We start from the raw sequence: 23300 nt of genomic DNA, 5'->3' as shown, positions 1-23300 counted from the left end.
CAAACTGCTGCTGCTTCAACCTCTGTGGATCATCAGGACACAGCTGATCCTCTCAACACAAACTCCTTCATCATCATCATCATCATCACTCTGTTAGTGATGACACTCCCATCTGATGAGAGAAGCAGAGAGACAGCAGGAGTCATGAATCAGTGTTTACAGAGACTCTTCTTCATCACCTCCAGTATGAAGAGCAGCAGGACTTCAGTCGTGTTCAGAGCACAAGTGAAGCAGAGCTGCTTCCTTCCAGCTCTCATGTTAACGTGTTGGAGTGAAAACGCTGAGCTGGAAGCTCACAGACCATCAGGTCTGTTGACTCTGCAGATTTCACTCAAGTACACAGTGGAAATAACCTGCTGAGAGTCCCTGAACTACAGCTGCACCCATTCATCCATTATTGATCCATTATTTGAGGACATCATCCTGCGCTTTGAGAAACACTGATCAACATTTTTCACAATTTTCTGACATTTTATAGACGAAACAACTACTAATCAATCGATCGAGAAAATAATCGACCAATTAATCAACTATGAAAGTAATCATTAGTTGTAGTCCGACCCTGAAGGCATCATCACTGCAGAATAAAGAGGCTCCAAACCACTTTTTCATGTCTGAACAACAAAACTAAAGACACAAGGACAGATATATATATTTATGATGTTAAAGGTCCTACATGTTCATACAAAGACTGAAGACAAATCATCAGCTGTGGTTCCTGGACTTCAGCAGGTTCTGGTCTGTACAAAGACCACATGGTTATTAAATGTAACCATGGTTCTATGAAATAAGAGCCAGTGATTTGCAGGCTTCAGTCAGACTGATCTGAGATCTGTGACAAAGATGAACTGATCAATTGTTTAGTGTTGAAACAAAGACTTTGAGATCCTGAAGCCTGTCACCGTTCTCCTCTCACAGCTTCACTGAGGAAAACAGGAGATACTGGATCTTTACTTTGATTCAAACTGTGTTTACTTCAATACTGCTGAAACCAGCAGGGACTGACTCCGCCCCTCTACTGACCTCACAGTCTCCACGAGATCACGCAGCAGCTTCACTCCTGAATCCTTCAGGTTGTTGAGTCTCAGGTCCAGTTCTGTCAGATGTGAGGGGTTGGACTTCAGAGCTGAGACCAGAGAAGAACAGCTGATCTCTGACAAACTGCAGCGCTTCAATCTGAATAAAGAATAAATGATGTAAGTTTAGAAGACAATGTTCCTGCTTGAAATCATTCAGTGATTAATAATGTGTTCAGATGTGAAGAAGGTTTAGAAAGTAGAAGTTTAGAAAATGTAAAGTCCAAACACCTGAAGCCAACAGGACGCAGGTTCAACACTGTAACATACTTGGATGTTGGAGGGAAGGTGGAGAAACCGTGAATACACACTTACACATATTTGGAAATGTCCATTGTTAGATTACAAATATTACTAACAGCAGCAAAGACAACAAATACAATCAGATGGTTTGAAAAGAAGCTCCCACCACCTCTGCTGAGTTCTTATCAATTCTAACAAGTATTTCTACACTGTAAAAAAGGACATATATGCTGAGATGACAGAGGGAATTATTTATAGACAGATGGACAGAACTAATGGAGGTCATGGTGGAACACTGGGATTGATAACTGAAGGATCATATACTCAGTAAGTGTGTTATTGTCTTCCCTGTTCATGTGCAACTGAGTGACCACAGCATGTTATGTCTATTTTGAAAATGAAAAGCACCGCAGTAAAGTGTCTTCTGTACTGTGGACAGTACACCTGTTCACAGAACCAGCAGCACTGCGCCAAAGGTAGTTACAAAGAAACACCAGCAGGTGTCGCACTGTGTGAACCTCCTCATTACAAGACTGTACATTAATATACACATGTGGTTTGCAGACTCAGTTTCTCAAAGATGAATATAAATATAGATATGCTGACAGCTAGACAAAAAAACATATGAAGACATGTATAGATAGATGTTTATGCAATCGAGCATCAGTTACTGTGCAGTAAATCACTGGACTGCAGCCAACAGAACAAATGAAAATGAAAAACAGCGTGTTCATTTTATATTTATTTTAAATACACCTGAGAGGCTTTATATGTAAATTCACAATTATATTATTATTTGAAATGCAGTCAGACAGGATAATGTTGACATAATTATGAAGTGAGATTTATTTTTCAAACTCAAAATGTCTTTATATTAATGAAATATTCAGTCATTAGTGAAAAACTTTGGTTTGGACACGAGCAGACTGACTGTTCATGACTCTACGACAGGTCTGCACCTCGTAAATTGTGTTTGTATCTGATAGAAAATTCAAAATACAAGAAAACTAGTGAATGTGACAAGTTCTCCTAAATCACTCGTACACACCACTCAAGAACAAAAGTTTTTCTTGCATCTTCACTGTGAACTTTTTGCTGCTAATATTCTGTGCAATCCAATCTGCCTCTGCAAGGCAACACTGTCTTACATTGTTTTTCTTTTAACACACCGTGTGTGTATTTACAGCTTGTGTGCAGTTGTCTTCCACAGCTATTCGTCAGTACCTCGTACGTCCATATATATCTGTATAAGTGAAAGGTGTATATAATGTTGAGTGTGTATTTTTGTCAAATTTAGAACTTTATATTTTTTAATTCTTTAATATATTTTTTTTTCTATTTTATCTTATTCTATAAGTATTCTCTTGTCACTCACTGTTCTGTCTGTAGTATTTGAGCTGCTGTAAGATGGTGTGGGATCAATAAAGTTTGTCTTATCTTGTTCTTATGAGGCCCAATGAAGGCAAACAGAAGCAAGACAAAAGCTAAAATTTATGTAAAACTGAAACAACTTTTATCCTTACATCAAATAAATTTACTACATTAACTTATGATGTCTCTTATGAAATATTTATCAATCTATCATGAACACATAATTTAGGTAACAGCACTTACAGTCCCTGAAAAAATAAATCCCTGTCCTCAGTGGCAGCTACAGGTCTGCTGTTCATCTTTCAATGTTTCAACATGCAAATATAATTAGTTGAATTTCTCAGAGCTCTGTAAACGTGATTTTGAGATTTTCAGGAGGAAATACAAAATGTCAAAACATTACTTTCATGAAACTTGTGTAAGTTCTTTGTGTTTGTTCAGTTGAGACCCTGAAGGAGCTCAGAACTGTTTGTTTGTGGTTACCAACCCAAAGTTTGTTTGAACTGTTGCATGCTGGGAGCTCAGGGGACCACACTGCCCCCTGATGGTCCACCAGTTTCATCACTGTGTGTTCCTGTTGCCGCGGCAGCCAGTAATGAGTTAATGTTTCTGATCATTAATGAGGTCCGCTGTGAGCGACATCACAACAAAACGCTTATCAACAGTTTCTGATGGTAATTAGTCCACTGGGAGCACTGGGAGAGGACCAGTAATAGATGTTCTTCAGAGATCAGAGGAGAACACTGGTTACAGGAGGAGGTAATGAAAGCTCCTGGGATCTACAGGGACTCATGTGTGGTCGTACTCTGATACAATTACTGATTGTAATCAGTAATGTAATCTATCACACTGTTAAAGTAATGTAACTGGATAACTATCCCTGTCTTTTAGATTACCTCAGTACATAATGGTGAAATTGTTAAGCTCAATATAGTGTTTTATGTTCACTGTAGGTTTATTGTTTATCCAGCTGGTCTTTGTTTTTTTGTTTTGTTTTGCAGGGATGTACATTGACATTAATAGCAGTAATTATGAACATTTAATGTAGTTTGTTATGTAGCAATTCACATTTAACATCAAGTAAACTGACCTGAGTAGCACTGACAGATTAGAGAGCTTTAACTGGATTTCTTTGGAGCTAACAAGTTGGTCTGTAGCTAACGTATGTCTGTGCACTCCACCTGTTTCCACCTATTTTTCAACTAGTGATCAATGAATATCTTAGTTGTTTGGTCCATAACATGTCAGAAAATGTTGATCAGAGTCCAAGGTGACGTCCTCAAATGTCTTGTTTTGTCCACAACTCAAATATATTCAGTTTACTGTCAGAGAGGAGGAAAAAAATATTGGACGATGTAATACTTGATTAATAATTGAATAATTGTTGCAGCTCTAATGTTAACAGGCCATCTCGCTGTTTTTATTTCCTCTCATCAGGAAACCAGTACAGTGCAGATATAAATCTTAATATTGCACAATTTCTTACATAATCTTTTATTTATTTGGTAATCCAAATAAAAGCTCCTGACACCTGTCGGGTCACGACAGAACATTTCTGAATGGCTGCCATCTCCAGAGATAGAGAGCGGCTCTCTGTCAAATGGCCCCTGAACGCCTCACTGCGGCTTTTAATTCTATTAACCTGCTGGTCATTGAGACACCTGGGAGCTCATACAGCCCAGTAATAACACAGACAATACGCACTGCTCTGTAATCTGACTTTACAACAGCTCAAATAAATCAACAATTCTCTGCTTCAACTTTTAGAAGAAATTTTTCACCACTGAACTCAACAATTAACATAAAATAAGCAGCATAATCATCAGCTGGATCATGCAGGGGATTCATCTTTCACACATCAGAGGTCAAAGTTCAAACTTATGATCTGATTTATTATAACTTTTTGTTTGAAAACTTTTTAAAAATGTATTTGGCATCCAGAGCTCGTTTATGGAGACTAATGACAACAAAATTCAGAGGAAGTCATAGACGTAGGACATGATACACATTTTAGCTGACAACATATTAAAGAATTTGGTTTATAGACCACATATTTTTACAGTTATAGAATCACTTTACACTGTAAAAAATTAGTTGAGACTACTAAAACATACTGCAAAACGTTTTTGAATTTTGAGCCCAACTCAAACTTTCTGACATTTGAAATAAACTTGTAAAAGTTTCGACAACCTTTAATCTTTAGTTGAGATGATTTACTTTTGTTCTTTAGATAAATTTGAATCTTTCAGTTTTAGAAACTCAACAAAATGTATTTCAAAAATTGGTTACAGTGAGCTGCAAATGTGAAAAGTCATTATTTTGTTGCCTGAAAATTAAATGGTTTTAATTAAAAAAATAAAATAACAAAACATCTTTCACTTTCACTTCACTTTTATTTGGGAAATTTCTAAAGCTCAAAGATTTAAGTTGCAGAAGGAAAATAAATAATCTCAACAAAACTTTCGCAAAACTTAAGAATTTCAAAACTCAAAAATCTATTGCAGCACACTGAAATTTTAAGTCGTCTCTCACAGTTTTTGTAGACCCACAATAACAATAAAAGAAAATTAAAATGTTAAAAAAATAATAACTGTTATTCATTTCCATCTAATTTTTTGTGAAAGCCACTGGGAGCCACTGAAGAGGAGCCGCATGTGTTTTAGTAATTTGATTAATTGTAGAATTATTAGAGTATCATATAAACTGTTTAAGTCCTGCCTTATTATATAATCCATCTTTCAGAATCACCGTCAAAACAATAATTAGATTCAGCTTTTCAGTTTTAAATGAATATCTCTAATCAAAGTCGTGTTAAATAAAATGACCACAAACTAACTGACACACAGTTTATGTTGGGAACAGTTTGCTGTGTGCAGGAAGTGACGGGTGGTCAGCGGGGGACGGGGGTCAGGGGTCTGGGGTCAGGGGTCAATCCAGATGGTTCAGTCCATTCAATCATAAAGATAAAAGCCAACAACACCTCAGACAAATATAATTTAAACAATTGTGTCATTAAAGATCATTCAGCTGTGGTTTACATGAAGCTGAAACAACATAAAAGTTTGATCTGTTCGAGAACCTCTGAGGGAACCAAAAGTCTCTGATCCAACTGGAGACTTGATGTTGTTTGTTGAGTTTGAACAGAGACTGAAGCTTGTTGATTCACGTCAGCCGGAGTTGAAGTGGGACGTCAGGAATAGTTGAGGCATCCCTGCAGAGTCCCTTCGCCTCATGGTCGTAATTAACACACTGTCGCTGCAACAACAAAACAAACAGTGAGGTCACATTAATGAAAAAATACTTTACTCAGCGTGGCTCAGACCACAATACATCATCAATCATTTCACAACATTGATTCATCTGTTTTTTACCTTTAATAAGTTAATTTACTGTTTCTGTTATGTAAGACGGCTCATTGACACACAGTAATGATTTGATCTCCAGCAGCTAAAATCCTACATCACTTAAAGATGTCAAGATAAAAACAGTATTTAACCTTGATGTCCTCACCTTCAGGCTCTGTACAGTGATAAAGTCTTCACGTTCATGAGGGATCCTTCATCCGTCACCACATACAGAACTTACTGTCACGGTTGAGTTTTCACTTGACTTTACTTCTTGCCTTTGTCCTTTTCCCGCCCTTTTTAAATTAGCATTACTTCCACCTCAGTCCAAAGTCTATTTATTCTTTGTGTTTCTCTGTTTCTGTGTCAGTTTGTCAGTTCGTGTCTTTCCTTGCGTTTCAAACTGTTGTTTATGACGTCGGCCCGATCAGCTCCAGGCTCTTTAACTCTCAGCTTCTCTTCGAATGTTCTACATTCAAAACACCTTGTTGATAGCGACTTTATGGATTTTGTCTCCATTCTAGCAGCTGATGCTCGAGACTCCAACTATCAACACATCTCACTCTGCTATATTAATTGTCAGATGTAGATCGAGCCATTCGCTTGAACATGCGAACAACTGATAGCGAGAGTCAATGGGCCAAAAAAATTGCACCCAAGGCCGGAAACATGTGACCTGACTGTAACTTTAGGCATCATAAAACATTTTTAACAAGAAATTTTATTGCACATTCGACATTTTACTCAAGAACTAAACAATATTTTCCTTACTCATTTAAATAAATATTCAGTACATATTTCTACACAGTAGTTAAGTCTTCTTCACTTAAGCTTTAGGATGTGAGGAGAGGTGAGGCGGCGTTCTAGCGCCCTCTATTGACCAGCCATCACTGCAAAATGTGTAATTAAATTACAGTCACAAATCAAACTGTTATATTGTTGTCGGGTTGCTTGGTGGAGATCTGCACTGTTTCCCTGCTGCCTGTTGATCAGCTGACACTGATTTGAGTTGATTACTGGTTCTACATGAAAAACATCTTTTTCTCCCTAACTTCATAAAGAAGATGGTGTTGAGTGAAATAATGCCCTAAAGGAGAATTAAACTAGTTATTTGGTGCCTAACAGCGTGCAGACCTCTCCTCTACGAGCCCCGCTTTGATATTTTTTGACTCGCAGGTGAATATTTACTTGGTCGTCTTAGGAAGTGAAGTCATCCCTCGCAGGATGTCTGAGGCTGATCTCGTCTCTATGGCTGCCAGATCGACGGCTTGAGATGACATCACCCACAACTAAGCCTCTTTATAAAGACTGAAATGGAGGCTGAGGAGGTCTTCTGACAGCAGGTAGGCTGTTGGGGATTTAATGACTGCAGACAGATAATAAAGCAAGATTATAGAATAAAAAGGTAATATTTAAATGCTCTAATAATTTGAACACATAACTAATTCAAATATGTCCAAGTTAGACTGTCCTCAGTCTTTTATGAGTTTTGAAATCTTTCTTTACATCTTCTCTTATTGCTTTGCATTTATTTTTATGCATTGTTATACCCATGAAACATCTTTTGTAGTTGAAGCTCTGTCTCTTGTATTTGCAGAAACCTTCATGACAGAACATACAGCTGGTATATGAGCTCTTTTATCTGTATTGGAATGTGACAATTGAGCTTTTGTTTTTTTTTGTTTCAGGTTGATGGAGAACTTCACATTCAACAGTTTTACCCTCCAGCTGGAGGGGTTAAAGGTCACAGAAGTTTCCATGTACCCTGTTTTTTTCTTCTTCTTCTTCTCTTACATCATCATTATAGTAGCTAATGTGGGCATCGTGGTGCTGGTTTACGTTGATGCGAGCCTCCACCAGCCGATGTATCTCCTTTTCTGCAACCTGCCGGTCAACGACATTATCGGAAACTCGATCATGGTGCCTCGTTTGCTGATAGACATTCTGCGTCCTCCCTCTGAACGACTCATCAGTTATTATGAGTGTGTGGTTCAAGCTTTCAGCACACACATGTTTGGCACCACGTCCCACACTGTGCTCATGATTATGGCCTTTGACAGATACGTGGCCATCTGTAACCCCCTGCGTTACGCCGCCATAATGACCAACAGGATGGTGATGAAGCTGACAGTTTCTGCCTGGGGAGTGGCCTTTGTTCTGGTCGGGATTCTGCTCGGTCTGACCTTACGGCTGAACCGCTGCAGGACGATGATCACAAACCCCTTCTGTGACAACGCCTCCTTGTTTAAACTCTCCTGTGAGAGTGTGTTCATTAATAATGTCTACGGCCTCACTTTCACTGTGGTTCTCTTCACAGGTTCTATAGGCAGCATGGTTCTCACCTACACTAAGATCGCAGTGGTCTGTCTGACCAGTAGGAACAAGTCTTTGAACAGTAAAGCCCTGAAGACCTGCAGCACTCACCTCTTTGTGTATCTCATTATGTTCTTATGTGGAACGCTCGTCATCCTCCTGCATCGTTTCCCTCAGTACTCAGATTACAGGAAACTTTCTGCCATTCTGTTTCACATCATCCCCGGCAGCCTCAACCCCATCATTTATGGAGTTCAGTCCAAAGAGATACGAAAATTCATATCAAAACTGTTCCAGTTGAGAAAGGTTTGGCCATAATTTTAACATAAATACAGATTAGTTTGTTTGTTTTTTAAAGAATAATTTATTTTATTTTAGTTTATTTCAGTCATTTTTACAACTCAAAAACACGTGCATGAATCAGATCAAGGCAAAAAAGATGCAGGTTCACACCTTTTAGGGCTGGGAATCAGTACTGAACACCTTCAAGGTACAACCTAAAGGTTTAACTCCTCTAGTCACATGATACCTGCATTCAATCCTTTTTTTTTAAACAGATCTAGGAAAAAAGTACTATTTGTATGGTTTTGCACTAAATGTTTGAACGTCAGCTGTTTTTTTTTTATCACCTGTGGTGTCTGATACAAATAAATGCATTAAATGTGAAAGGATTATTGATGAAGCACCCAATTATTCAGGAGGGCTGAGCAATGAACACTTATCAAATCACAGGCAGAGAAAAATCTGAAATAGAAAAACTTTATTGATCCTTGGGAGGAAATTGCTCATGTTGCAGCTTCTTCCATTCAAGAATAATTAAAAAAAACTTAGAGACTTTTAGAGAAACTAAGAAAATAAAAAATCAGTTTATAAAAACCATCTATGTTCTATTAAATATATTTAACAGAATATTATAACAATAATATAAAAAATATTTACACGTGTGTAAAAAAAAAAGATGAGTTCCTTGTTTTCTAATCTGTAGCAGCAAATATGTTTATATACAAAACAGAAATAACCAATGTCAATAATTTTGGACACCAATGTGCATCAGACTAAGTTTATATTACTGATTTGATTTTTTAAAAATCTTTTTTTATTTTTATTTAGCACATATTTAAAAAACAAACAAAATAGTATAAATAATAAGAATATATGAAGGAGAGTAAAAGCCTACAAGGTTCTCCCCCAGTTATAAACTGAGTTTGAGTGTAAATATTTAGATTCAGAAACTTTTTCACAGAAGAGATCTCACACAGAAGAAGAAAAAAAATGAAACAAATAAATAAGTAATAGAAGAAAAATGATAAATGCCAGTTGCAGAAAAAAAAGTGTTTTCAGATGTTTTTCAAACACTGACTGGAGCTGATTTTCATCATTCCAAAATATAGATCCTTTATATTTTACAGAAAACTGAGACGTGTTTAACATGAGAGACTGTCTGGTTTTATAGGAAAGACTCTCTGAATTCAAATGAAAAAAATCAAGCAAATTAGCAGTCAGTTCTCTAAACAAACTCACACATTTGAAATCCATTAATGTCAAATATGGACAAAACATGAAACAGACAAACTGTGTCCTGGAATTATAAATACATAATCCTGCTCTGTGTGGAGTATTATAGTTATTGAACACTGATTGCAGTTGAGTTGTTGAGTAACTGAATCATTGTGTGGATTTCTATTAAATACCATTTTAAATTAAATCACCTACAAATTGCATTCTACAGATTTACATATAAAAATCAACATCACAGTCATTTTAATATGTTTTTCAGTGAAAACAAGAATAACAATGTAAAAATTATGATTCACTCTGTCACAAATAATATTGCAGTTACAATATTTTTCAATATAATCATGTAAGAAAACATGCAAAAATCATTATATAACAATGACAATATGTTTTTTTAAATCATAATATTCAGCCCTGTTAGTTAATTTAGATGCAGAATATAATACAAATAAAATTCATTAAAATTAACAATCATGCTTTAAAGTTTATTTTAAGGAAATGAAACTAGTTTCCCTTTATTATTTATTTATGTATTTTTTCAGCACAGTTGGACAGTTGGATTCATGTGTCTGTTATTTAAATTGTTCCCACGCTCCAAAAATTATTTGTTGGTTTTTCTTTCTACAGTTTCTAATACAACTCAGTTGTGTTAGAAATGATTTAGTAATATTATTAATATGGCAATAACTACAGGTTTAACTGGGAGTAATTCAACTTAATCTGCTCAACTTTTACTTTATTAATGGATCAGTGTCCAACTAACAAACAAATTCAACATAATCATGTTTCGTTTGCCTTCATTTAAAGTGTTTATGAAAACCAACATAAAGATATTTCATGACGCTGACTTCACTCACTTATAGAAATATAACCCAACTGTTAGGACTGTTACTCAAGTGTATTTAGTAAAACCAACTAAACTACATCTTCTAGTTCTAAGTGTGGCAAGTGTTTTTTTTTTTTTTTTTTTTTACTTAATTCCTTTTTCTTGTTAAAATTCTTGTAATTCTTAAGTAAACTTCCTAAACCTGATCAGATCAACCATTTGCACACAGTGTAGTTAAATTAATTCAAATCACAAAACTTTGGTTCTGTAAAAAAAAAAATCACATTTATTACCAGTAAAACACAATATCCATTGACGGGTTCAAAATAATGGAGTCTTTATAGTATAGTATAAAGACTAATTTATATGTCTGTCAGTATTTTTCCATTTTCATACATTTAAGCTCATTTGTGATTTTGCTCACTTATGGAACCTGAGAAATTTTCTAAAAGAAGGCAAAATGAAAATGTTTTTTTTTTTCAGTTACAGAAAACTGTCAAATGAAATCTTTGATAACTAATAAAGTGAACTTTTGCAATGAAGATGGACCATCTACATGAAAAGGATGGACCATGTAGAGACACTTCAAAATTAAATGAACAAATTTACTTTTTTCTCCCCGCCTCTTCAGGAGTGTAAAAAAGAAATTTCTTCTCTAATAAATTGACAATACAAAATACAAGTTGAAAAAAATTCAGAACTGCACCACATTTAGCTACAAATCAACATTTTTAAAACCAGTGCCTTGTCATGATGAACAAGGAGACAAAGAGCAACTTTAGGCTGCAGTAGGTAGAGAAAGTACAAATCTGAAATCATCTGATTTATCTGTTTTATTTTCTTCGTCCTGAGCCCCTCCTACCAGCTGACGGACTGTGAGACATCAGCTGTGTGTCATAAAGCAGATCCCTGAGAGTACAAACAGCGACAGAGGACAGAAAGTACATTTCTCCTGCTCACACATCAGCTGAGTATCACAACGCTTGCTTGTTTGAGGGGTAGAAAACGTGTAATAAAAGTGGCAATGGAAATGCAAATCAGCGTGACGTGGGGTGACTCGGTGCCCCATGTGTGCATCTGTGTGTCAGTAGTGACTTAACAGAGAAGTCAGTTGTTTCCTTTACATCCCTCCTCTTTTTACTCTCACTCTGTCACTTTCAAATACATTTCTCCTGCGGTCAGCAGTCAACATGGACAGACAGTCTGCTGAGTGCAGTCAGGTCCTCTGTAGTTGCTGCTGCACACAGAATTACAGGCAAACATGACGATAAATCCAGTTTTTAATCCCAAAAGTTTAGAAAAACAAAAGCTGGGCCCTCGTCTGGCCGATCTGCGGGTCTGCGATTTCTTCGTGGATCACTGCTGCAGAGGGTTGAGAGGCAGGAGTGAAGATTAATCCTCTTTTTAGTTCCAAAAGTTTGAAACATTAACTCTGAGCTCCCCTACCTGCAAATAAAGGAGTTGGCATCAGAGCAGTGGTGTCAGGGAAATGAGCAAACTGTTATTGTCACAAATTGAGAATAACGTAGCATAAGCAGCAACTTCGTTTGTGGTCCTTCAAATACTAAATTAATGTTTAAGTCTATGGTAATTTTACACAAACATTTACCATAGGAGCGTATTCTCTTCCAAATTATCTCTGCGGTCTTTTACAAGTGTTCCCCTTTAAGAAAAGAACAATGTGTTTTGTTTCAATGAGTCTCAAACAAAAAAGGTCAAAACAAAAAAATCAAAAGAATTTTATTAATTTCAGCACTATTATCAGTGAATCAAAAACATAAAAACCAAAATATTTCTTGGTTTATTCATGAATAATATTTGCTGCTCACTCTTTGTGCCAATATGTTTAATCAAGAGATGATGATGATGCTGGATACTGGCTTTTGGTTGCCAGGCAACAGCTGACCTGTCGCCATGTGATGCTGCAGCTGACGTTTACTGATGCACCAAATAAAAGTGTCTGCTGTGTCACTTGTGGTCTGGGTGGAGGCCGGTTTGTGTCACTGCCTCAGTGTTTGTCTCGGCCATCAGAGGTTGTGTTCAGTCTAAATGTAACTTAACTATTTTTTCCAAAAACAGCAGAAGAATTGACAGCATGTTGTGAGAAGAATGGGTCCTTTGTTTGTGGGGGAAGCTCACTTCAGTGGAGGAGTTTCTTCTGTGCACAGAACATTTTATCTTCAAGCTTATTCAAAGGGTCGATTCAGTTTCTGATAGGTTTGTTTTTTGCCTTGTTTTCTATCTGTCTGTTCCTGCATTCACTCACACACTGAAGATGAATGAAATTGTGTTGTTGCTGTTTACAGCACTGATAACTGGCATTTAAAAAATTCAACATCAATGAATCTGTCTGTCATGGAGGAGGGAACCTTCCTCTGTTGCTCTTACTGATGATGATTCCACATTTTTCATCTTTAAAGGTTTCTTTGTGGGGAGTTTGTTCTGATCTGAATCAATGCTCTGAGACCAGAGGAAGTCATATACACACCTTGAGGTACATCAATGCTGGAAACACTCTTTCTGGGACACTTTTTTGAAACCTTTATATGCCATTTTAATTTTTTTAATCTGACTTGTGTGTTTGCTGAATCCAAGCTAATCCTTGAAATCACAGGAGTCACACAAACAAACTAAGAGAAAGAGTTTGATTGGTTTGCAGAGACTCCTGTCAGGAGCGGCTGTCTGACAGTGAGGTAAAGTGGTGAAACTATTGTGCTGACTGACATCTTCTGTAGGTAATATACTGAGTATGGATAGATATTTCATACAGCCACACTTCAAATAACCCAAACTATCCCTTTAATGCCTCTCCAGCGTTCTGCAAGTTTCAAACTTTTTTTAAAACACTGTTTTAAGACCATTATGAATGCAGTTTAATACCTACTTCATGTCCATACTGGCTGCTCAGTGCACGCACAGTTTGCATCAGTGGTTGAATGTTGTTTTGCTACAGCGTGGTCAATATATTTTTACTCAAAAACACATTTAAAATGAGACTGAAGCTGAATCCAACTTTAGAAAAGTCATGTTAACTTTGCAATTCAACCAGTTTTAAGATGTTTTAATATTGTTTTGACATTGTAAGGCCTTGAATTCAGATTATTGGATTTTAGACTTTTTAAGAACCTTACAGAAACCCTGCTCTCCAACAAATTCAGAATAAAAACATTTCTGTGCCATAAAATTCTGTCTAATTTTAACATGTGATGTGATGTAGAAATATTTAGATCCACTGTGACGACTTCACTGAGGTATTTATGAAGAATGGTAGAGAAATCTTGTTGCTGTTCTGTAAATATAACAATATATATCTGACTGTGTAACAGTTAATATTCATGCAAAAGGCTTTATAGATATGGAGAACCAGACTTTCAGGCAGGATTTCCTGATCCTGGAGGGGTTAAAAGTCACCTCGCAGTCCTTCATCCCTGCCTTTATCCTCCTCCTCCTCATCTATATCTTCATCATGGTGTCCAACATCGGCCTGGTGGTCCTGATCTTCAGGAGCCGGAGCCTCCATGAGCCCATGTACCTGCTCCTGTGCAACATGAGCATTAATGATGCGTTTGGGGCCACGATCATTATTCCTCACGTTCTCCGAGATCTTTTAGCACCAAACTCCTTGCGGTTCATCCACTACATCGACTGTGCTGCTCAGGCCTTCTGCGTTCACCTCCACGCCAGCGCCTCTCACACCGTGCTCATGATCATGGCGTTCGATCGATACATGGCCATCTGCAACCCGCTGAGATACGCCACCATCATGACCAACAGGATGGTGGTGAATCTGTCGTTGGCGGCGTGGGGAACAGCCTTCCTGCTGGTGCTGGTCCTCATCGGCCTCAGTGTCCGCCTGTCGCGCTGCAGGTGGATCATATTCAACCCGTTCTGCGACAACGCCTCCCTGTTCAAGCTGTCCTGCGAGAGCGTCCTCATCAATAACATCTACGGCCTCGGCTTCACCGTGGTCCTGCTGGGCTCCTCCATCGGCAGCGTCACGCTCACCTACCTGAAGATCGCCGCCGTGTGCGTGCTCAGTAAGAACAAGGCGCTGAACAGCCGGGCGCTGCAGACCTGCACCACCCACCTGGCCGTGTACATCATCCTGCTGGTGTCCGGCTTCATCATCGTCATCCTGCACCGCTTCCCTCAGCTGTCAGACCACAGGAAGGTGGCGTCTGTCCTGGGACACGTGGCCCTGCCCGCCCTGAACGCTGTGATCTACGGGCTGCAGATTAAAGAGGTCAGACAGAGGATCACAACTCTGTTCCACAACAATAAAGTTGCTCTAATGGAAGGACAATAACAGGCTGACAGAAATACTTTTGGACATGATGTTTATACAGTATGACTACATGTGAGACGATGATGTCAGTGAAGTAATCTCTGCATGGACCATGTTAAAATAAATAAATAAATAAATAAATTGAGCTTTAAAGAAGATCAGGGCTTTTTTTTTTTTTATACAAAATTCTACTTTCTTTTATTTCACATAAAAGCTGTAAATACTGATTCATATCCAGTCTACTATTTTTTGATATAATTGATAAAGACTCCTTATGACTAAAACAATAGTTCTGAATGAGGTTCTTCTCCAGAGTCACTGTATTAACACACAAGCAATAAAAAAATCCAAATCAGTTTAAGTTTATAGGCCATATTTAGAGTCCAAGAGAATCCAAATGTAAACGCTGGGAATAAGTCGGTGTTAAAATAAGTTTGACTGGGTGTAATATTAATGCAGCTTGTCAGCTAGCGTTCATTAGCTGGACATGCTAACATTTACAGTTTATGTTAGAGGAGGTACAGACAAAGTTTAATCCATTCCACTCAGGTGTGCTCTTGAGTGATGCTGGTCCCAGAGTCGCCTGCAAACTGCTTTAACACAGAGAGAAATGCAAAGCTTGACAGGTCTGCAGAGCCCTAGTTACAGTCGCTAAGCTACGACTGGACAGTTTCTGTTCGCAGGAGGGGCTTAGTGAAGGGTCAGCTGTGTCCAGTCAGCCGGGCTGTACAGCACAAGACCTGACAAAGTGACAAAAGTTGTTTAATCTTGATTTTATAAGTTGAGGAGCTTCCAAACCAGCAGAGGGAAACATGGTGTTGTTCATGTAAGACTGACGGCAGTCACCTGGTAATTAATTGTCCAGAGCTCAGCGTTCAACGACCGACTCTGGAGAGGCGTTTCATCCATTATAAAACACGTCAGGCCACCTCGGGTCTGAGTGGAGGAGTCTTCATGTCAACAGAGGTAAGCATGAGACACACACTTCTACACAGTCTACAAACGATTTCTTTACTGAATGATGCCAATCATGTTTTTAGAATTTTAGAAATACTGCAAAAATATGCTATACTATACAGATACTGTGTTCTAAAGACAGAGATGACCTGATATGATTTTAATCTTATCTTAGATTTGAGTCTGATGTCTCACAGATTACCTTGAAGGCTCTCTCAGGTTTCCTCACACAGACATGCACTGCTCAATCTGGACATTTTACATCATGTTGCTTCTATTCCACAAAATGTGTAACACAAAAGTAAGTGTCTAAATGCAGGTAATCAGCCTGGGAAGCTTCATATGTTGATATTTATTCATTTGATCTTGAAACTTTCAGATGAAGTGTTTGCAGTCAGAGCTGTGAGTCTCTGAACAACCTGCCTTCATTTTTATGTCTTCATAAAACTTTCTTTCATCTGAGAGTGTATCCTGAATTTTTGTGATGTTTTACTTTAACGTTTTTTTTCAATCACTTACAAAAAGAAACGTGCTCTTAAAATAAACACCTTTAAAGGGATAGTTCACCCAAAAATGGAATATTCAGGCATTATCTACTCTACTGTCATGTTATCTGAAAGTCGGGTTTAAAGCCCTGATATGCCAAGTTGACAACAAAAATGTTATTTCCACCAAATTTTTATCCTGAATCTTCACTGTAGATCTTTAGCTTGCAGCCACACTGTCTGAACTGTAAACAGCATGTCAGGACTTTAGGAGACTTGGATCACAGCAGACGAGCAGTATGGAGGCATTTTATGTTTTTATTCTGTTGTTTGTTTGTTTTTTCATTTAAAAACTGGTCACCATTCACTTCCATTGTTTGGGAGATTCTGCAACACAGTTTTCCTGCAAAACTCCAGCAGTGTTTTGTGAACTAAAAATCTAAACCTGACCTTCAGTCAGCATGAGGGTGAGGAGATAATGACTGGACCTGCATGTTTGGCTGAACTATCCCTTTAATGTTGATATTACTATACACAGTATACAGCATGGTGTGCTTTGTTTAAATTAAAATTAAATCTTCAACAAAAATGAAAAAGAAGGAAACATTTGATAATCTTCTACATTAAATATCTGTTTTAAAGACACCATATATTTAATGAAACTGCTGCCTGATTATTGTGTGAGCTGTTTTCCAGCAGCAGGTGAACATTTTTATGCATCATTCTATTGTTTTTAATGCAAAAAGGTTTTAGTTTTTGAATATGGACACTTTTTAAAATATTGTTTAATTGTGTTCTACTTCATATATTTCTTGAAATAATTTGTCATTTAACCAAGTTAAACATGCATGTTGTATATTGTTGTGGACTGTAGTGTATATCTCCAGATCACAATTTTTGCATATTGAAAATATCATCCACCTATATTTCTGTTTTTTTGCATTGAAGATGCTGCTGTCAAAGAAGTCAATTATTTTACTAAATTTAATCTTCTCTTTTTCTTTGTTAGTCAGTGAGCATCACAGTTACAGGATAAAACAGATAGAAGCTACAAAAATGCACAGGGAGAAGATTTACACCAGGAATTAATAAATATAGTTTTATATTAGCAGGAGCACTTCATCTGCATCATTGTACACAGATCAATGCAACAGCATGACAGGCTGTAAACTTTACAAACTGAGTCTCTAAATCACCACAAACCACAAAACTAACAGTGATGGAAGCAGAGAAGAGTGACGTTTTTGTCTCTGACAGACTCAGATTGTTCCTGTTAGTGTCTGACAACATTATGGAAAGGATCACTGCAGTCAGAGAGATTTTTTTTTAAAGAGGAAGAGACGTTTGGTTTAAGCAGAAACAGCTGATTTATTGATCTCAACAAACTCACCAGAATCCTTCTGCATCATCGTCAGCTTCATTCAAACTTTACAGAAACTAAAGACAACCCAACAGAAATGTCTTTGTTCATCTTTCCACCGTCCAACAATCATCAGCTCTGGTTTGGTCCAAATAAATCTTTAATTCACGGCGTAAAGGAGCGCAGAGCGAGCAGCGCAGAGCGAGCAGCGCAGAGCGTGGAGCGCAGAGCGTGGAGCGCAGAGCGAGCAGCGCAGAGCGAGCAGCGCATGCAGCGCAGAGCAAGCAGCGCATGCAGCGCAGAGCGAGCAGCGCAGAGCGAGCAGCACATGCAGCGCAGAGCGAGCAGCGCAGGTGATGCTGGACAGCAGCTGCAGCCTCAGGAGAGAAGCTCAATTTCTTTGACTGAGAGGAAATCTGAAAAGGCATTAGACCATGAATCATGATAAAACATACTCATGTAGGCTCGTATATGACTTCAGTGTGGCGCACTGCGCTGTAAAAACAAAGGACTGATAGTCAAATAATCTGATTTGGACAGTCTCAGTTGGACAGAGCCCTTGTTCAGTCAGCTCATTAAATAAAGTTTCTAAAGACACATCACCAGCACATTAGCAGTATAGACTTCCCATCATGCAATGTTTGTGAGTTATAACTCTCCTGAGATCCTTTTTTATATTTTCACATGTACAACTGCCACACAGCTGGAAGATCTTTTCAAACATGAAAAAAATCAACATGTTTTCTCAAGTACAACTGAAATAATATGTCGTTTATTTCATTAGAAACTTCAGTTACAAACATTTTGAACCATAACATAGTTTTTTTCAACTTCAAATTTTAAGGCAGCCCGAACGCTAACTTTTTAAAGTTAAAACAAAGTTTTTAAATAGTTTATTTTGATGCCATTCATGTCAGTTTTCTCTTTCCCATCCCCTCTAGCCTTAAATGAACCCTCTGCATTATGGAGAACCAGACTCTGAGTACAAATATTCTGCTCCTGGAGGGGTTGAAAGTCACCCCGCAGTCCTCCGTTCCCGCCTTCATCCTCCTCCTCCTCATCTACATCTTCATCATGGTGTCCAACATCGGCCTGGTGGTCCTGATCACCATGGAGAGGAGCCTCCACCAGCCCATGTACCTGCTCTTCTGCAACATGAGCATTAACGATGTTTTCGGGGCGACGACCGTCATCCCTCGCTTGCTGAGTGACATTTTGATTCCGAGCTCAGGTCGGTTCATCCACTACATCGACTGCGTCATTCAGGCCTTCTGTGCTCACTTTCACGCCAGCGCCTCTCACACCGTGCTCATGATCATGGCGTTCGATCGATACGTGGCCATCTGCAACCCGCTGCGATACGCCACTATCATGACCAACAGGATGGTGGTGAAGCTGTCGGTGTCGGCGTGGATGGTGTCGTTAGTGCTGGTGCTGGTCCTCATCGGCCTCAGCGTGCGCCTGTCGCGCTGCAGGTGGATCATATTCAACCCGTTCTGCGACAACGCCTCCCTGTTCAAGCTGTCCTGCGAGAGCGTCCTCATCAATAACATCTACGGCCTCGGCTTCACCGTGGTCCTGCTGGGCTCCTCCATCGGCAGCGTCACGCTCACCTACCTGAAGATCGCCGCCGTGTGCGTGCTCAGTAAGAACAAGGCGCTGAACAGTCGGGCGCTGCAGACCTGCACCACCCACCTGGCCATGTACATCATCATGATTGTGTCAGGCTGCATGATCATCATCCTCCATCGTTTCCCTCAGCTGTCAGACCACAGGAAGCTGGCGTCCATCTTGTACCATGTGGTCCCTCCTGCGCTGAACGCTGTGATCTACGGACTACAAATCAAAGCAGTCAGACAAAAAGTTTTCATCATGTTTACGAAGAAGGGCAACTGTGACAGAGGGGAAACTGCTCAATACTGAATGTAATGGGGATTACTGTTGATAAATACTGAAATGTTCAGTCATGCAGTCAAGTAAGGAATAACGTGCAGTGAGCAGGTCGTTATGGTGAAATAAACTCTGACAGGGACGGTCCTGCATGTCTCTTTACTTCCTGTGGTACTGCAGTAATAACATTACCCTCACGCTTGTGATTTTTTTGTTATCCATAAGGTTGAGATAAAATGAAACATGAAAATGGAGAGAGATCTGGCTATGGGAGATTAGCAGCTGGCTAACGTTAACTACAGGGAGAACACTGTGGTCTCACTGATTAATGTCACTGTACAAAAACACAACTTAATGACTTCATTTGGGTGAAACTGGATCATATTTTTCTGAATTTCCTTCTGATGTCCTCTGGCTGTTCAGCTTCACTCTCTCTCAGAGTTTCTGCTAACGTAGCTGCCGTTAGCATGCAGCTGAACCGGGCTCAGCAAACTCCCAGTGAACACAGCCGGACCGGGACCCAGACTAACAAGGAATACAGTACCAAAGACTTTCCCGATGGAAATAAAGCTTTACTTGCTTCCAAAGTAGCCAATTGCTAACTGCTGTTATCCTGGTTAGCCACATAGCTAAGTTAGTTGATTCAGCCGCAGGGTGCCAGAGTCAAACACTGAAACAAACCTCGTCATCAAACCTCCGACTGTGTCGAAGGTGATGTTCGGTCCCCGTCTGGTCGTGTTCACTGGAAAAGTCGGTCACTGTTAATGTACCGCTGCAGCTGCATGGCTGAAGAGGCGTTTGTTTTGTATGTTATTGAGTGTTTTTGATAATTACCTCAGCAACATTAAACAGCTACCTAACATCATCATCTTCATTCAAACTGGACACAAACAAAATAATGCTCACCAAAACTCTCTTGGTTCGTCTTTCCACTGCGCCAACAATCACTAACTCTGGTTTAGTTGAAATAAACTCTTAATTCACAGTTAGATGTGAAAATATTCTGGTTTCTGGTTTCTCTGAGGCACCTGATACTGTCACGTCTAACTCAGTGAATTAGGCGTTTCTTTTGACCAAACCAGAGTTGGTGATTTTTGGAACAGTGGAAAATGAACTTTTTTTGGTAGTTAAAACTAAAAATATTCAAGTTTATCTAAGTTTATTAATAAGATTATTAACAGTTGGTGAAACTTTTTAGTTGTAATGAAAAATCTAGAGCAGTGAGTTGCCTTGAAATTTTGTTTTTACAGTGAACAACTGTAAAATCCGGCTTTTATTTGAATGTAGGATAAATAATCTCATGATATATATAAAAGTATAACAGTCTCAGGGGATGTTTTACTTTTCATGCTTTAACAACATTTTCCTGATTATACTCACAGAGTATTTTTACGGTGTGGTATTAATAGATTCTGTATTCTGTATTTAATCACATTTGTTTGACAGATCTGAATCCTTGACCACAGGGGTTTTGTATTTAAAGAAAATAAAAAGTTCCCATTAAGCAAAAATCAATGTTTATGTAAATTTTCATGTAAGTATTATGACCTATTTATTTATTTTTTACTTTTTTAACACATGGAGGGAATTGGGTCATATGTTAGACTTCTATTTGTTGACTTTGCCTCTTTTAGGCTTTTAGAACAATTTGACTTAAAGGAATAGTTCACCCAAAAATTAAAATTCAATCATTACCTGCTCACCCTCACGCTGACTGAAGGTCGGGTTTAGGTTTTCAGTCCACAAAACATTGAAAACAGCATTGCAGAAATGAATGGTGACCAGTTTTTAAACAGAAAAAACAATTTAAAAAAAGCACAATAAAATACTGCTCACTTGCGTGCGCACACCGTCACACCGCACACACCCAGTTAAGACGGCGTGCATGTGAACGTGGCTCTAAGCTGAAGATCAGTGCTGAAGATTTAGACTGAAGACGAGGCATAAAGGACGTCTTTCAAGCCAGCTTGGCATGTTGGGACTTCAGGAGACTTGGATTGCATCAGACGATTGCAATCCTGGTCAGCCTCAGCGTGCGGCTGTCATGCTGCAGGCGGGTTATACTCAACCCGTTCTGTGACAACGCCTCCCTGTTCAAGCTGTCCTGTGAAAACGTCCTCATCAACCACATCTACGGCCTCGGCGCCACCCTGGTCATGCTTGTGTGCTCGCTTGGCAGCGTCATGCTCACCTACCTGAAGATCGCTATTGTGTGTTTGAGCAGCGGGAACAAGGCTGTGAACAGCCGGGCGCTGCAGACCTGCGCCACCCACATCATAATGCTCCTGTCAGGCAACATCATCATCATCCTCCATCGTTTCCCGCACTTATCAAACCACAGGAAGGTGGCGTCCATCTTGTTCCATGTGATTCCTCCTGCCATGAATGCTGTCATCTACGGACTGCAAATCAAAGCAGTCAGAGAAAAAATGATCAGCATATTTACAGGGAAAAAGATGACTGACGTGTGACGAGAAAACTGCATCAAAAGAAAAGAAAACTGAGGAATACTGTGATTCTTGGAAGTATTGAAGTACAATTCATGGGTTCATAAAACTCCAACAAAGCTTTTATTAAATCTCACTCTTCCTCTTTTTTTTTTTAAATTTATGAGAAAGTTGTTTGGTTATTGTTTTCCAAAAGGCCCAAACGAAACTTGCCTGATGTCTGACGGTCTCTGCTCCTCTGACACTCCAGTAACAGCTGAGGAACTTTGGTCAACGTTCTCCTTTCCTGTTTCCTGTTTTGATGCTGTTCTCCTCTTGCGACGTATATCCACTTTATAGAACATGTGTCACTCAGTGCTGACACACTGAGCAGACACACACAAACACACACACACACACACACACACACACACACACACACACACACACACACACACACACACACACACACAGACAGGAGGAGAGAAATCTTCCCACAGATCATCACACAAGATGTTGATCTTTTTAACTGATCTGAAGCAGAGGAAGTGAAAGACACATAAAAATCTTTCTGTTATAAATCCATGAGCTCTGTGTGTGTGATTATAAACCAGCAGAATCAGCTGGTGACGATGTGCTGCTTTCTTATGTCACACCTCTTTTGATTCGGTGAAGCCGCTCGCTGTGACGACACAGTGGGGCGTCTTTATGCCGGCGCTGCTGGTCAGTGTAAAAACACAAAGGCGACTTAAAGGCGAGTCCTTGTTGCAGCAATATTGCGAGATTTCTGTGTAAAAAGAGCTTCAGTGAGGCTGACTGCCCTCCTCACAAACTTCACTGTGGTTTTCTACATGTTAGCAGCCAGCTAGGTGTGCTAACTGGTTAACCTCTGCATGTAAAAACACCTATATGATTATTAAAATTTTCCCTGTCACAGTAATAAAGCCTGGGCTTCCCTGTCGGTCCATTTGTATGAACTGTTACAAGATCTTATGTTAATGTTGTGACACAGGTCTTCCAAAATGGCGGTTGCTGGTGCTGCACTGGCGTATTTGTTCTGGGACAGTACCAACTCTGAAGCAGGAGCTACACAGTCCCTCAAAACGTCCTTTTAAAAGCTGTGTTCACTCTCACTTCCTGTGGTATGGAGATTTAAATGAAGGATTGGTTTAGTTTTTAGGTTGCTGCCGACGGCTCCTCCATAACTGC

At 39.1% G+C, this 23300-nt stretch overlaps 4 protein-coding genes across 4 annotated transcripts; all 4 read left to right on the top strand.

Annotated features, from left to right (window-relative positions):
* Positions 1-7714: 7714 nt before the first annotated feature.
* On the top strand, positions 7715-8665 carry LOC146319577 (olfactory receptor 8G17-like). The gene has a single exon (XM_084730194.1). It carries the CDS (start codon positions 7727-7729, stop codon positions 8663-8665), a length of 939 nt encoding a protein of 312 aa, XP_084586320.1. The 5' UTR covers positions 7715-7726.
* Positions 8666-13955: 5290 nt separating this feature from the next.
* Positions 13956-14994, top strand: LOC146319576 (olfactory receptor 52N5-like). The gene has a single exon (XM_084730167.1). It carries the CDS (start codon positions 14044-14046, stop codon positions 14992-14994), a length of 951 nt encoding a protein of 316 aa, XP_084586293.1. The 5' UTR covers positions 13956-14043.
* A 3726-nt stretch (positions 14995-18720) lies between these two features.
* Positions 18721-19893, top strand: LOC146319575 (olfactory receptor 52N5-like). The gene has a single exon (XM_084730155.1). It carries the CDS (start codon positions 18739-18741, stop codon positions 19696-19698), a length of 960 nt encoding a protein of 319 aa, XP_084586281.1. The 5' UTR covers positions 18721-18738; the 3' UTR covers positions 19699-19893.
* On the top strand, positions 19817-22136 carry LOC146319574 (olfactory receptor 52P1-like). The gene is made up of 2 exons (XM_084730676.1): positions 19817-19836; positions 21719-22136. Exons 1-2 carry the CDS (start codon positions 19817-19819, stop codon positions 22134-22136), a joined length of 438 nt encoding a protein of 145 aa, XP_084586802.1.
* The last annotated feature ends 1164 nt before the right edge of the window (positions 22137-23300 follow it).

This window comes from Lutjanus erythropterus, chromosome 11, assembly GCF_056507025.1.
Source record: "Lutjanus erythropterus isolate fLutEry1 chromosome 11, fLutEry1.hap2, whole genome shotgun sequence".
Lineage (NCBI taxonomy): Eukaryota > Metazoa > Chordata > Actinopteri > Lutjaniformes > Lutjanidae > Lutjanus > Lutjanus erythropterus.
The sequence above is the reverse complement of the archived record's forward strand: the minus strand, read 5'-3'. Positions and strand labels throughout refer to the sequence as shown.

What these genes read in the sequence shown, in the direction of transcription:
- LOC146319574 (XM_084730676.1), top strand. Translation starts at nt 19,817, where the DNA reads ATGTCTCTTTACTTCCTGTG. An exon ending in ATGTCTCTTTACTTCCTGTG is followed by an intron (nt 19,837 to 21,718) that starts GTACTGCAGTAA and finishes GTCATGCTGCAG; the next exon opens with GCGGGTTATACTCAACCCGT.
- LOC146319577 (XM_084730194.1), top strand. Translation starts at nt 7,727, where the DNA reads ATGGAGAACTTCACATTCAACAGTTTTACCCTCCAGCTGGAGGGGTTA.
- LOC146319575 (XM_084730155.1), top strand. Translation starts at nt 18,739, where the DNA reads ATGGAGAACCAGACTCTGAGTACAAATATTCTGCTCCTGGAGGGGTTG.
- LOC146319576 (XM_084730167.1), top strand. Translation starts at nt 14,044, where the DNA reads ATGGAGAACCAGACTTTCAGGCAGGATTTCCTGATCCTGGAGGGGTTA.